Below are 15,008 nucleotides of genomic sequence, written 5' to 3' on the forward strand. Positions count from 1 at the left end.
TTTCAACAGATGTCCCGCATTTAGGGAAGAGAAGAACATACAGGGAAAGCTCTGGATAAGCTGTCCTGTCAAGGAGATCGGAGAAAGTCCATGGCCGCAAAGGAATTCTCGGTCTCCTTTGCTGAAGGTTTACAGAAGTGCGGTTCATAACAGAAAGTTTTGTACCTAACGCAAGTACGTAGCAAGTACGGAAAAGTCTCAGCCACAAACAAGATGAAGTATTCGAGGAAAGTGGAGTACCCAGGAAGGTATTCGTACCTCCTGGGAAGCCAACAAGTGCGTCATTGCCGACGTTGCAGCGATCGGCCGGGAAGCCGTCCCCCACAAGTGTGGGAAGAAAAGACTTCTCCAACTAGGGCTGGAAAGTCTTCCAGCCTGCCTGCCAATGCCTAGAAGAGCGACAGGCCCCGACGACCTCCTGATCGGTTTCTTTCTTGGGAAAGTAGTTCTCCGAGGTCGAAGATTCACCATCGGCGGAGTGCTCGGTCACAGTGTCACCCTCTAGTTAGGGGACGATTGAGGATGAACCACTCACTATCGTGGATTATCGGTGATTGGAAGACTCCAGAACGAAAGTTGGAAAAAGAATTGTCATAATTTCGTTACTGTACTCCTCCGCACAATGGCATTATTGTAATGGAACTTCAATCGATATATATGTCGCCTAGCTGAGTTACATCATTGATATCTGTCACTGCGACCGCACTAAACACTAGCCTGTCTACAAGAATCTTGTTTGAGACCTGGCCTCTGTAAGATATTTGAAAGGATGGTTGACCCACGTCCTGTGTGGGCCATCGAAAAGGAAGGTCCCTTTCGCTGTCATCAGTCTGCCACTGATCATTTGGTCAATCTGGAGAGCGCCATCCAAGACGCCTTTGTCCGGAAAAAAGAACATTGTCGCCGTGTTTTTTCACCGGGAAGAAGCTTACGGCACCACTTGGGGGTATGGGGTAATCTCCACATTTACCTACGTTTATTGATAACTTCATGTCCCTCCCGGCTCGTTCGAGTCCGAGTACAGAATGCATTTTCTCAATATACGTTCAAGAAGATACTGTATGTAGAAGATTTAGCTCCACATGATAGTTCCGGAAGGATGGCGTTGGCTGAGAGACAGCTACAGTAATATATTAACCGAGTCGACAGATGGCACGGCTTTCGATTCTCAGCGGCGAAATCGTTGATGTTACGTTTCTCACGGCCACTATTTTATCCCGAATGGGCTATGCTAGTGCAACTTATGGTTCAACTCCAAGATCTACGCTGAAATTTTTTAGATAATAATCGCCCTAGTGGAGTTTGTCTGGCTACCGCAGCTTTCCGTACTAGCGTTATTCCCAGCCTACATTCCGAATCGCGGTGGCAACAGATACTCCTCATGCACTCTGCGAAAAATCGTGAAATATCGCGACATCGACACTATCAATACATCTTTAGTACCCGATACCCGACAGTACCAAACCGGCCAAATGCCACACTTTCGGTTGGGATTAGAACTGATAGCTTGTGTCGTGAGTTACATGTGGCTATCGGCGATTGTCTTGAGCAGACTCATAGTGAAGTACCTCCGTGGCTAGTTGTGCAGCTTGATATACGACTAGATCTACTTCGTGTGTACCCAAAATGAACACGGACGTCTGTGTTGATCTGAGTTATTTCCAGGACTTCGTTCACCATGCCTTTACGGGTGGTTCTAAGATCGGAGGAAATGTAGCATGCTGTATCGTCTGCAATGATGTTAGCACGAAGATCTCGTTTCCCAATGTATGTAGCGTGAATACTGCGGAGATTTTCGCCATCTTAGATGCTCTACGGTTTGCTCTGGGTGACGAAATAGGCAACCGCTGATTTTGTCGTTCGTTTTCTGTGTGAGAATGTAATAATCAAGGGCTTTTAAATTTCAAGTTTTCAGCGTCCTTTTTTAGCTTTATCAATTTACGTTAATTTTTAAAATATTTTCAAATTCCTCCATTTAGTAACTTCTTTATTTTAATTTTTGTTTCCAGTTAAATCGTTCAGAGATAATTTTTACCTAGTTGTACTTCGTCTTAAAACGCCAATTACCACCATCTGCGTGTCGCAATAGGCGAATAAAAGAGGAAACATGGTCCCTTAACTTAGAAGCGTCAGCTGGTGAGGACGGTTTCCCTAGCTGAGTCTGGCATAGTTTACACTTACTTGTGCCAGTCTCCTCACTTTAATCTTTCCTACCGGAACTCCGTTGGTGAACTCTTTTCCTTTCCCGACCCCAACGGTATTAGATTTCTGAGGCATAGCGTTTCTTTCATTTACACACCCATCGTAGCCCTTGTCCTACTTTTGCTGACATCTTTATTTTTCGAAGTGTCCGACCTTTTCCATTTTCCCTCTGATTACTGTTAGTAGAGGAAGGTTGCCGAATTGTACTTCCACGACCAGCACAACAGTGTGGTCTGCATACAGGCTCCTAACTTCATGTTCTTAGTCGCGATCTCTGTTCATTAGGAAATCAACAAAAATAACTGCAGTTTGAAAAAAATACAAATGACGAAAGAAGGTCAGCAGTTAATTGTTAAAACGACGTACACGAGAGTGAAACGAAAACAAGTCAGGACAGATTGAAAAGAATAGCTCGAAACGTCTTCCTTCAGCTTCGTACACACGTGACAAGGGAAATGCGCTATGTAGAGGAGATGAAATTATCTCGAATTCCGAATTAATGATGTCGGAAAAAGTGATGGTTTGCTGTAATACCTAATGCTATCACCGAATGCTTCTTCTTTATTTACTATAATTCTGGGCGTTAATAGAAATGCCAAGTTCGCTTCCTTCCCACTCCTAGCCCTTTCTTATCCCATCGTCGCCGTAAGTTCTATCGGTGTGTGTGCGACGTAAAAGAAACAACATTTTTATTTAATTTACGTATTTGTTATTCAAAACAGCGGGATATATGTTCACAGGTGCCTTCCTGATTCCATACCTGATCATGCTGGTTGTATGTGGCATCCCACTCTACTTCATGGAGATCGCCATGGGGCAGTTCTCCAGTCAAGCTTGCATAACCTTCTTCCGCATCTGTCCGCTCTTCAAAGGTAAATTGTGACGAGAATTTTTAGAGCTTTTAATTGTATGATCGTATTATATTTTGGTTTCAAGGCTTTACAATGCTGAATGAATCAGCTGCGCCTATTTCTTTCTTGAATATATGCAACCTGTTATAATTAAATGTCTTAACTGGCCCTTACCCAACATCTTACAGCAATTTTACGTCCATAAAACCTGATGTATGCTCCCCCGTACAATCCTAAATCCCTCGCCTGCAAGAAGAGCCCCGTCTCAAGAAAGAACATTAAGTGTGGAGCTCACTTATCTCACCATTCCTATGAAATGTTACTGTTCCGTAAAAAATACAACCTCTCCCATAGCTGTCACTGGAGAATTGCGTCTCTAATTGAGGTAAAGTGGTTGAGTCTGTGCCATTGAAGACTTGATGGTTAGGACCAATGACAGACATGTCTTTTCATCATTATCTTGAACAGTCTCGACACATCAGAACTGATACAAAATGTTGTTTTCGAGGTACGGTATTAACTATGAGTCAGAATTAAAAAATAGTCTCCTTGTTTGACATTTTCGCGTTGGAGTTTATCTCCGTAGATATTGATTGTGGCATCTTCCTGCGAGATGTGGACTTAATCGTTAAAGTCATTTAAAATCATGATCTGCTTCCTTCTCCTCTATATGAGGATAAATTACTACTCATTTGAAACTTAATTATATGCAGCTCCCTGAAGTTATTTTGCGACAGTAAGGTCCTGTCTGAGCTACATTCTTCCGGTCGTCGAGCGAGTTACCTTGCCGGGCTGTAGCCTATTGCGCAGTCCTCTGGCGCATAGCTCTCCAGGCGTGTGAAGCCAACTTCGGCTTGCCGTTGGAGAAAAAGGGTGAGGCTGTCTGCCGACAACATGGAAGGAGAGACGCGTGTTCCTAGCTTCGTTGTGAAGCTCTTGGACAATATGGATCCTGGATGATTTAGTGAATATTAGGGGTTTCATTCCCCCAACTGAACTGCCTTTCTTCTCTGGACGGACTCTTGGAACATCGCAGATGTAGAATATTTAACAAATTTTATACAATTTTCTGCCTTGAGTAAGTACGGGGTCTGTCTTCCACTACACCACCAAGACTGTAAGTAAAACAATTTTCAACTTCACATCTGTTATGATTTCGTCGAAGTTCTTCTGCTGGTTGATTAGTGATACATGGAAAATCTTATCTGGAATAACGACATCGAAATTTACCTGAACTCTAGTTCGTGAATAATAATAATAATAATAATAATAATAATAATAATAATAATAATAATAATATTTTTTGGCGGCGTGCTAAAGTTGGAAATCAATTCCCATGAATTGGTATTGTCCTTCAGATAAGGAAAAGTTCAAAATTAGAATCCTTAAAGATGTTTAACTCTTATTGTAATATTTATTTTGTTAGTATAATTTTCATTTCAAAAAAAAAAAAGGTGATGCCCTGTTAGAGGGGCTGTGTTAGGGTAATGGATACTAAGCGCGACAGTGTTCATAAGGTTTTACCGTGTGGTTATTTCCTAATTCTGCTTATTTCTAGTTTTCTTTTAGTTTTTTTCTTACCCTGGAAGTTGGTTTTTCTGATTTTTCTTGTGGTCTGTAAATGGCATTGTTGCAATTCTAATTGGGATTGGCTCAACTTTTCCTGGGGCGTTGATTGTTGTTGTTGCCATGGTGATTTAGTATTGAATGTTGGCGATTAATGTTTTTTTTATGTATCGGTGGGATGCTGTAATGTTGATTGCTAAATTCGTTTGACCTTATTTTCGGCAGATTATTTGTGTCCGATTGGATTCATTTCTCAATATCTCTGTTTATCTTTGGGATATTATTTTTCTGATTTTCCCGGATTGATTCGGGGGATTTTCTTTGCTTAGCTCTGCGTGTATGTGGCTGTGAAAATCCTTGTGATAACTCCTTGGCTAGTAGCTTAAGGAGATTTTAAAACTTGGTGTATTTTCCAAGAGAAGAAAACGTTGGGTTGTAAAAAAAAAAAAGAATTAGTTCTGAATTACATTTCATGGACTGATAATTTGTATGGATTTAAGCGAACCCAAAGGCATCAAACTGTGTCGTTATTTATTTGAAGTTCATTAACCAGGAAGGTAGGTTAGCTTAGTAAATATTGGGTCCCAATAATATAGGTCTGATCGATCCGCAGGGTATTTTGTTGATTTTTCTTTAAATTTCTATTTTAATTTTTATTCCTGTTGATGTTCTATTTTCCTGTTGTCCACAGTTTACTTTGTTTTCTTCCTTTTTGTTCATTAAATTTACATATTTATTCCAAAAGTACCTGGACGTGTCTTTCTTGTAGTCATTTGAAACAATACAGTGACCGTTTATTTTTATTTTTTTCCTTCCACGGGTTCTGGTCACCTGGTCTATTCGTGGTAAGTACTGCATTTTCTTTGTGTTGTGTTTTTCTTATTGGGTGACAGTTGCTTCAACCTTGTTTTTTTCTCTTTTTTTTCTGCATTTCATTGTCTTGTTGCTACCAGTGGGAACATTGTGGGGATGGGTGTTCGTGCGGGTAAACTACGACACTTAAATGGTATACATCAGACGTTATGCCATATAATTACTGCATTGTTAGCAAATCTGTGTCATTATTTCTTTCTCCATGTACTTCACTCGGAAGGGCGGAATATGTCTTTCTAATCGTCTGTAGAAGTCAAAAATTCTTTAGGTCCGATCCTTCCAATGATATAATCGTATAAACCTCGGCCTTTCAGGTTCAATCTTGGTATAAATGCCAACGATAAAGTGTTGAAACAGGCCTCTACTTCGGAGTAAAATGTTGAAATTTGAACAGCCAGCAAATGCATCTGTCCGATACTGCTTATTTATGACAGATGCCACTTCACCCAAGCTATCCTTGCGTATTTCACAATGGAAACCGTCGGCTGTACGCTGCTTATCCTCGACCAACCCGACCGGTTGAATTACGCTTGGATAGCAGTCACAGACTGTTTGATGTAAGAAGGATACGCAATGTATGTTCTGGATCAATAGTCAGCAGTTTTGTCTGCTGAGTCAGCACCCGAGGTCGTTGACCCCGGCCAAGGTCATTGACCCCATGACGTCATGACCACGTGCCCGCAACAAATGGCAACATTGTTTGCAAACAAGGCCACGTGCTTGGCCACAGCTATCGTCTTGACGGACCCTAATCTCATTTTTAAGCACGTGGGCGCGGCTAACCTCACTGCTGCCATAAAAATTATCTGAGGTTAGCCTTGCACTCGCGCGCCTCAGCTGTCCCGTCTGTGATATTAGCCTTGCCCACTTTTTCAATTTCCGCGCCCCTAGGTGGTTAATCAATCAATCAATCAATCAATCAATCAATCAATCAATACTGATCTGCATTTAGGGCAGTCGCCCAGGTGGCAGATTCCCTATCTGTTGCTTTCCTAGCCTTTTCCTAAATGATTTCAAAGAAATTGGAAATTTATTGAACATCTCCCTTGGTAAGTTATTCCAATCCCTAACTCCCCTTCCTATAAATGAATATTTGCCCCAGTTTGTCCTCTTGAATTCCAACTTTATCTTCATATTGTGATCTTTCCTACTTTTATAAACGCCATTCAAACTTATTCGTCTACTAATGTTATTCCATGACATCTCTCCGCTGACAGCTCGGAACATACCACTTAGTCGAACAGCTCTTCTTCTTTCTCTCAATTCTTCCCAACCCAAACATTGCAACATTTTTGTAACGCTACTCTTTTGTCGGAAATCACCCAGAACAAATCGAGCTGCTTTTCTTTGGATTTTTTCCAGTTCTTGAATCAGGTAATCCTGGTGAGGGTCCCATACACTAGAACAATACTCTAGTTGGGGTCTTACCAGAGACTTATATGCACTCTCCTTTACATCCTTACTACAACCCCTAAACACCCTCATAACCATGTGCAGAGATCTGTACCCTTTATTTACAATCTCATTTATGTGATTACCCCAATGAAGATCTTTCCTTATATTAACACCTAGATACTTACAATGATCCCCAAAAGGAACGTTCACCCCATCAACGCAGTAATTAAAACTGAGAGGACTTTTCCTATTTGTGAAACTCACAACCTGACTTTTAACCCCGTTTATCAACATACCATTGCCTGCTGTCCATCTCACAACATTTTCGAGGTCACGTTGCAGTTGCTCACAATCTTGTAACTTATTTATCACTCTATAGAGAATAACATCATCCGCAAAAAGCCTTACCTCCGCTTCCACTCCTTTACTCATATCATTTATATATATAAGAAAACATAAAGGTCCAATAATACTGCCTTGAGGAATTCCCTTCTTAATTATTACAGGTTCAGATAAAGCTTTGCCTACTCTAATTCTCTGAGATCTATTTTCTAGAAATATAGCAACCCATTCAGTCACTCTTTTGTCTAGTCCAATTGCACTCATTTTTGCCAGTAGTCTCCCATGATCCACCCTATCAAATGCTTTAGACAGGTCAATCGCGATACAGTCCATTTGACCTCCAGAATCCAAGCTATCTGCTATATCTTGCTGGAATCCTACAAGTTCAGCTTCAGTGGAATAACCCTTCCTAAAACCGAATTGCCTTCTATCGGACCATTTATTAATTTCACAGACATGTCTAATTTAATCAGAAAGAATGCCTTCCCAAAGCTTACATACAATGCATGTCAAACTTACTGGCCTGTAATTTTCAGCTTTATGTCTATCACCCTTTCCTTTATACACAGGGGATACTATAGCAACTCTCCATTCATCTGGTATAGCTCCTCCGATCAAACAATAATCAAATAAGTACTTCAGATATGGTACTATATCCCAACCCATCGTCTTTAGTATATCCCCAGAAATCTGATCAATTCCAGCCTCTTTTCTAGTTTTCAACTTTTGTATCTTATTGTAAATGTCATTGTTATCATAAGTAAAATTTTATTACTTCTTTGGCCTTAGTCTCCTCCTCTATCTCGACATCATCCTTGTAACCAACAATCTTTATACACTGCTGACTGAAAACTTCTGCCTTTTGAAGATCATCACATACACATACTGTCCGTTGGCAGCAGTGAGGTTAGGCCCTATCGAGATGGCAGCAATGAGGTTAGCTGCGTTCATTTGTTTATGAAATGCACGTCGTTAGGACCTGTCAAAATGGCAGCTGACAAAAGCACGTGGAATTTAAATTCCGCGCCCCCACGTCGTTAAGATGGCACCAGTGAGGTTAGGACCTGTCAAGATGGCAGCAATGAGGTTAGCCGCGTTCACTTGTTCAATACGTGTATGTGGTTAGGACCTGTCATCTTGACAGCTGTCAGAAACCACATGGATTTTAAATTCCGCGCCCCACGTGCTTAAAGTGGCAACAATAAGGTTAGGCCCTGTCAAGATGGCAGCAGTGAAGTTAGCCGCGCCCACGTGCTAAAAAAGTGAGGTTAGGGTCCGTCAAGATTACAGCTGTCAAGCACGTGGCCTTGTTTACAAACAATGTTACGTCACGGGTACGTGGTCACGACGTCATGGGGTCAATGGCCTTGGCCAGGGTCAAGTGACCTCGGGTGATGACTCAGCAGAAAAAATGCTGACTAATGATCCAGAACATACGTTGTGTATACTGCTGATGTACCTTCAGTTTCCTGCCTTGTCACACAACCAAGTGGGATACCTCCGTGAATAATACGACGACGTGAAGTAGTCCTAGATCTGCACAGTGGCCCGAAGGTAAACACGGACCCTTCGATTTATCGGAGGCTCTTCCTGTCCGTTGTTGGCGGGTATCCAGGTTCAGTCGTCGTTTACACGGATGGTTCGAGGGCAGAACCGAAAATGGGCTGTGCATTCGTTGTCGACAATGATAGGTTTCTTTCTGCTCTCCCGGAAACCTGTAGTGTATACACAGCGGTGCTCTATGCTATGTGTGAAGCTCTGCGGTACGCACTGTCCGTTGAGCGCCGACACTTTCTTCTGTGACTCCTTTAGCTCGCTACAACCTATTGATACCTGTTTCCCTCGGCACCTTCTGGTGCAGCGTATCCAGGATCTGCTGGCCTGGTGTTCAGATACCGGCACCTGAATCACGGTTATGTGGCTCCCAAGCTACATGGGTGTAGCGGGAAATGAGTTAGCAGATAAGGCTAGCAAGGAGGCAGTTATATTGCCCCCGTTGCCTTACAAAGTTCCAGCAAGTGATATTCACTTAGCTAAGACATTTGGTTATGTCCCATTGGCAGACCGAGTGGCAGGCACTCCACTTCCAAATAAGCTGAAAGCGATAAAAGTTTTAACGAAGGTATTAAGGACTTCTCTTCGGACTTCGCGGAGGGAAGCAGTGCTATTGTGTTGTCTTCGGATCGGCCACGGTATAGTAACGCACTCGTATTTACTGAAAGGAACCCCCCCCAGTGTGTACAGTACTTGTGACGATCATCTTACCGTGGTGCTCATCCTTACGGAGTGGTGGACCTGGTCGATCTGCGCCGTAGTCTAAAACTCTTGAGTACAATCTCCCTAAATTTCAAAGCGGAATGGAAATATGGAAATATTTTGCCCGCTGCCGTCAACTCACATGTTCCACCATAAGTTGAATCTTCTGACATGAAAAGTCGGTACTCTTCTGAGGAAGAATGGTTATTACCAAGATGATTTTCGGACAAAATGGAGAACACTGCCCAATTGTTCACAACACACGAAACAACAGCTTCACGAACTTCTTTATGCCGTAACTGAGTAGAATATGAAATGTGAGAAAGAGATCTAAATAGCAGGGGCGAATGCTGGTCATAAAAGTCAGGCTTGCTCTTCTATCCGTGAGAGTTGTTGGGGTGGGACATGCATAGTTCTGAACGAATAAAATTTATAAACCGTGCTGAATCACATGAACATTTTAAACATCGGTTACATGAACATGCATCAAACTGGTTACGTCACACTTTCAAGAATGGCCAAAAGAATAACAATCAGACACATTTTATAATTATTAACAAATCATGACAAGCCACTGATTATATAATTTAAACAAGTAAACGTCAAACTATGTACACAGAAAAATTGCAACTATCTATTAGATCTTCCTACTTGAAAACAAATTCTACTCTGCGGCTTCTCTTTACAAAACCATCAATAACTTCATCATAGAAAGAGGACTGTAATCTAATTTTTGCAAGCAATCCTTTTTCAATGGACAACGTAGCTAATGATGATAGCCTCTCCTGGCCTTGAGTCGATCTGCAATATGTATTAATGCGTCTCAGTGTTGAAAAAGAACGTTCTGCAGAGGATGTAGTAGCAGGAATTGTTGCTACAAGTTTGATGAGCTTGAAAATTTCTGGCATACCCATGTACAATTTATTAGTATGCATAAACTGCATTAAGTCTGAAACACTTTTCTCTTTAAAATCAGAAGATGAATACATCACACTTAATTCGGTTTTTAAGCGAACAATGTCGAAAAATGACCCATAGGTCTTTTCTAGGGCATCACTGTCTGGAAACCTATTTCTGTGCTTCTCAAACAAATCACAATCCAACAGCGAGAAGAACACAAATTTCTTTATGCATTTAAAACGCTCTCCTATTTGGACAAGTACATTGTCAATAATTTCACTGAATAGACGTTTGTATTTTGATTTTTCTGGTTCATCACTAATTCTTCGATTTTTAGAGCACGGCTGTCCTCCATAAACATCAATTTCAGTATCAACATGTCCATACAAACTATCAAAATCTTCATCTCTCATAGACTAGATATTTAAAAAGAGCTCCTCAACCTTCTTGCCACAGTAATGAATATCCAGCCTTTTTGTTTGTAAAATACTGAACACAGTATCGGAGAATGAAAAAATCTTGGAGAACACTGCCAGAAGAAATCTAGTGTTGAACTTAAGTAAGAAGAACAAAAATCCTTGTGCTTTCAATGTAGTGTCTTCATCCCAGTCGTCTAAAGTTTCCTGTACATGTTGAAAGAATTTCACCAGCGTATCATAATATTCCTTCACAGTATTAATAAGACGTGAAGCAAAATTCCATCTCGTTGGTGCTACTGTTGGCAACTTCTTCAGAACAAAATCTCGAAGAGCAGCTGTTCCCTTTGTAGACTTTGAAAAAAAAAAGCAGCAAGTCCTGACATTGTTTGGAAGAAAATTGTACATTCTTTGATTTTTGAAGCAGACTGCTGTAGTGCTAAATTCAATAGGTGGCTATAACAATGCACAAATGTCGCATATGGATACTGGTCTTGAAGTAGTTTATTAAGCCCATTCACATGACCGACTAAGACTGGGGCACCGTCATACGTTTGAGCCACAATCTTTTCCTCACAACTGAACTCTTTTAAAACAGCACGAACATGATTTAAGAGGACTCCAGCAGTGCGATCTTTACTAACGTCAGCAAAACCAAGAAACCTCTCTTGAATTTCACCACTTTCATCTACAAAACGGAGTAAGGTAGAGAGTTGTGACTTATCAATGATATCGGACGTTTCGTCCAATATTATTGCCACAAAAGTTGCTTGTTTGAGCTCCTCCTTTATTCTTCTCACAATTACTGAACTTATTTCTGCTATTAAATCATTTTGTATTGCAGACGACGTCCCTCTAAAAATGGTGGAGTCTTTCAGATGAGCTGCCAGAAGAGGATCATATTCACTTATAATTTGTAGAAGTTCGATGTAATTCCCTCTGTTTACGGAAGTTGCAGACTCGTCATGTCCACGAAATGGTAGTTCCTGTTTTGCTAAAAAAAAAAAAAAAAAAACACACTGCATCGATCAGTCGTTTAAGTATGTCACGATTTTTCTTTACCTTTTCATTATGAAGTTGGTCATTGATGCGTTTCTTTTCATCCAGCTGGTGGTCGATCCTTGTACGCCCAAAGCTATTTCACTGCAAGAAACACTTCATATGGTTTGCAGATTTCTCATGTCTTGTAATGGACAGCGTCAGGATGTTCAAATTGTCAAAGCCACTTTTACACCATAAACCGTTATCAGCAGAAAATAGTAAACACGGCAAGCAAAACAGTCTATTCAGTTTCTTGGACCCTGTCAACCAGTGCGTATTATTATATTGAGATACAGAGAACGAACGTACATATTCTCTGTTTCTCCCTGTGCCGTGTCTTTAAATCTGGCAGTGCCGGACAGAGCCTGTCATTCTTAATAATGTCTGTTTTCTCTTGGATAGTCCTCCGAGAAAATGGATTTCATAACAAGCTGTCAATAATGCACGGTTCGGAACCCATTGCAGCACGTCAAATAATTCAGAATAGATGATCAGGAACTTCAGTACACTACTCACTGACACAAAACACTAGCTCTGTAGCTCTCAGATCAGAGCTTCCAACTACACATTACAAACGTAACAGCTTGCAACCGGCCTTGGAGAGAAGAAACCTGCGCGCGCATACATTTCTCGCTGTGTCGACAGCTCCGCTGAAGCTCTTAAGACACGAGCAAGCCTCGCTAGACTCGCCAAGATATATGCAACATGCGATTTGTATAGTACAGATCTATTACAGATACGGTACATATTGTAAATTTTTTTAACTCACCTGCTATATAAAAATATTGCGCTTGCGCAGCAAGCGTAGCATGCTCGGAAAAATCGCCCCTGCTAAATAGACACACACCGTCAGCTACAATAGAAACAATGTTATGTGGCAACCCTTCACCATTAATATTTAGGTAAGTTACTGCTATTAGGCCGTGCGCGTAAGAAACATGTTTTCGCGCTGCAGTCTATTATTTAGCTGTCTTCTTGAAATATCATACACCAGTACGCTGAATCTTTTGATACGAAAAGTCGGTACTCTTCTGAGGAGTAATAGTTATTACCAAGGGCCGCAAAGGTTCAAAGCCTTCTTGCTCAACAGTTCTATTACACTCAATTCATTATTGGTCGACAAAATGCAAGTTGCCTCCGGTCTCTCTTTTTCGTCAATATGAGTTTTGGACTTCTTAGAAGAGGAAGGTCTTCGGTTAGTGAATGCCTCTGACATGAATACCTACATGTCTCATAATGGTGCTAGCACAATAGATCTGGTGTTTATAAAATCCAAGTTTGTGCCGATCAAGCAGGAGATTATTCTCGAGGCGCAACGGAAACACCTACCAGTTGCAACTTCCTTACAGCTGGAGAATAGGCCTAGTGCGCTTGATACAGTTAAAGACTGTGCAAAAATAAGTAGAAAAGGTAATCCGTCTCTTATCTGTGGTGAAGATAATCAAACGATACTTAACTTATTACGAGAGGGTAATCTTAATGAGGCTGCATTATATCTAGAAGTGCTGCTCCAGAATGCTACTCTACCATCAATACCTGTGGTCAGGAAATCTCAACCCTGGTTAACCAAGGAATGCTATAAATGTCGTAGAGATGTACTGGAAGCATTACATACAGCCAGAAGTGAGAAAACAAAAGAATTCCTTGAAATATATGCCAGTAAAAGGAGAGCATACAAACTACTACTAAAAGAAGCCAAAAATCATTATAGAGAGGAAGAAGAAAAGAAACTTATAGAACGTGTCGGTCTAGAACCTTACTTGGCTCTGAAGCCTAGACAACCGAAGTTCTCCAGGAACTTACCAATGGAAGTTTGGGAAAAGCACTTGAGTGCAGTGCTTCAAGAGAGGAACACACGACCTACTAATTATTTCGTGCCAGTTTTTCAAATAATTCCTGAAATTGACGAATTTTCAATTAATGAGGTTGTATCAACTATTACAGCATCTAAAGATAACAAAGCATGTGGCCCAGATCACATTTTCAATGAACATCTTAAATCTGCTCTCCCAAAATTGGGTGAATCCATCACTCACCTAATGAATGCTTGCGGCAAGGTAGGATGCCAGGCAACTGGAGAAAATCTACAATTAAAATGCTATATAAAGGCAAAGGTGACACCGCAGATCCCAACTCATATAGAGGAATAGCACTAGAATGTTCTCTACTAAAGACTTTAACTTCACTAGTAGATAAACGTCTCAATAAACGGGTGGAAAATAACCTACCGGAGTCGCAATTTGGATTTAGAAAAGAAAAATCAATGACTTTAGCTATCCGCTGTCTCCAGACTGACATAGAAGAAGCCTTAAAGCAACCAGGGGTAAATTTCATGCCATCTTTATAGATTATTCGAAAGCTTTTGACACCATAAGCAGAACCATACTGTTAGAAAAATTGGAGAGTATCATTCGTAGTACGAACTACCTTACACCGCTGATTAGGAACCTACTGTTCAACAATTCAATAGAAGTAGATGATGGCATTACCAAATCTGTTATTTTGGAACAAACAACCGGGGTATTACAGGGATACCCATTAAGTCCACTACTATTCATCACTGCGACAGCAGACATAGTAGATTTGGTAAACCAGGAAAGCGTCAAACTATTAATGTACGCTGATGATATGGTCTTAACATCAACGTCACAGAAGGAACTCCAGGAATCAGGTTGGATAAATAAAAATGAGCTCAAACTGAATGTAGAAAAAACAGTGTCCATGACGTTTAGAAGAAGGGGGCCTCATGGAACCTTCTTTTATGGAGACCAAGAACTTAAGTCTGTAATGTATTTTAAATACTTGGGTGTAATTTTTCAAACCCAAGGTAATGTTTTCACCCTCATCGACCGTCTAAATGCATCTATGAAAGCAATATCTGACATTAAGCATCTGAGAAACTTGTCTTTAGAAACAGCCATCAAACTCTTTCATCTAAAAATTAGCCCTATAGCAACATATGGCTTGGAAAACATTTGGGAACATTTGAGAAACAGATAAAATCGAGAAGTTGAAGGCAAACTACTTGAAACGGGCTCTGTGCCTCTCCAAGTATTCTCCTTCCCGGCTCGTGTATAAGCTATCCAGAGAAGGATTTTATGTGGAAGAGCTAAGGTTACAGTTGTTACTTCCAGCAACAACACCCTATATACATTTGCTTCGGGAC

At 40.8% G+C, this 15,008-nt stretch overlaps 1 protein-coding gene across 1 annotated transcript in view; it reads left to right on the plus strand.

Moving 5' to 3' along the window:
* The window catches only part of LOC136872214 (sodium- and chloride-dependent glycine transporter 1-like), a 421,393-nt gene that overhangs the window by 37,615 nt on the left and 368,770 nt on the right, over positions 1-15,008 (plus strand). The window contains exon 3 of the mRNA XM_068227369.1: positions 2,943-3,074. Coding sequence (XP_068083470.1) covers positions 2,943-3,074 — 132 coding nt within the window. The remainder of the gene's footprint in view (positions 1-2,942; positions 3,075-15,008) is intronic.

This window comes from Anabrus simplex, chromosome 4 (genome assembly GCF_040414725.1).
Source record: "Anabrus simplex isolate iqAnaSimp1 chromosome 4, ASM4041472v1, whole genome shotgun sequence".
Classification (NCBI taxonomy): domain Eukaryota; kingdom Metazoa; phylum Arthropoda; class Insecta; order Orthoptera; family Tettigoniidae; genus Anabrus; species Anabrus simplex.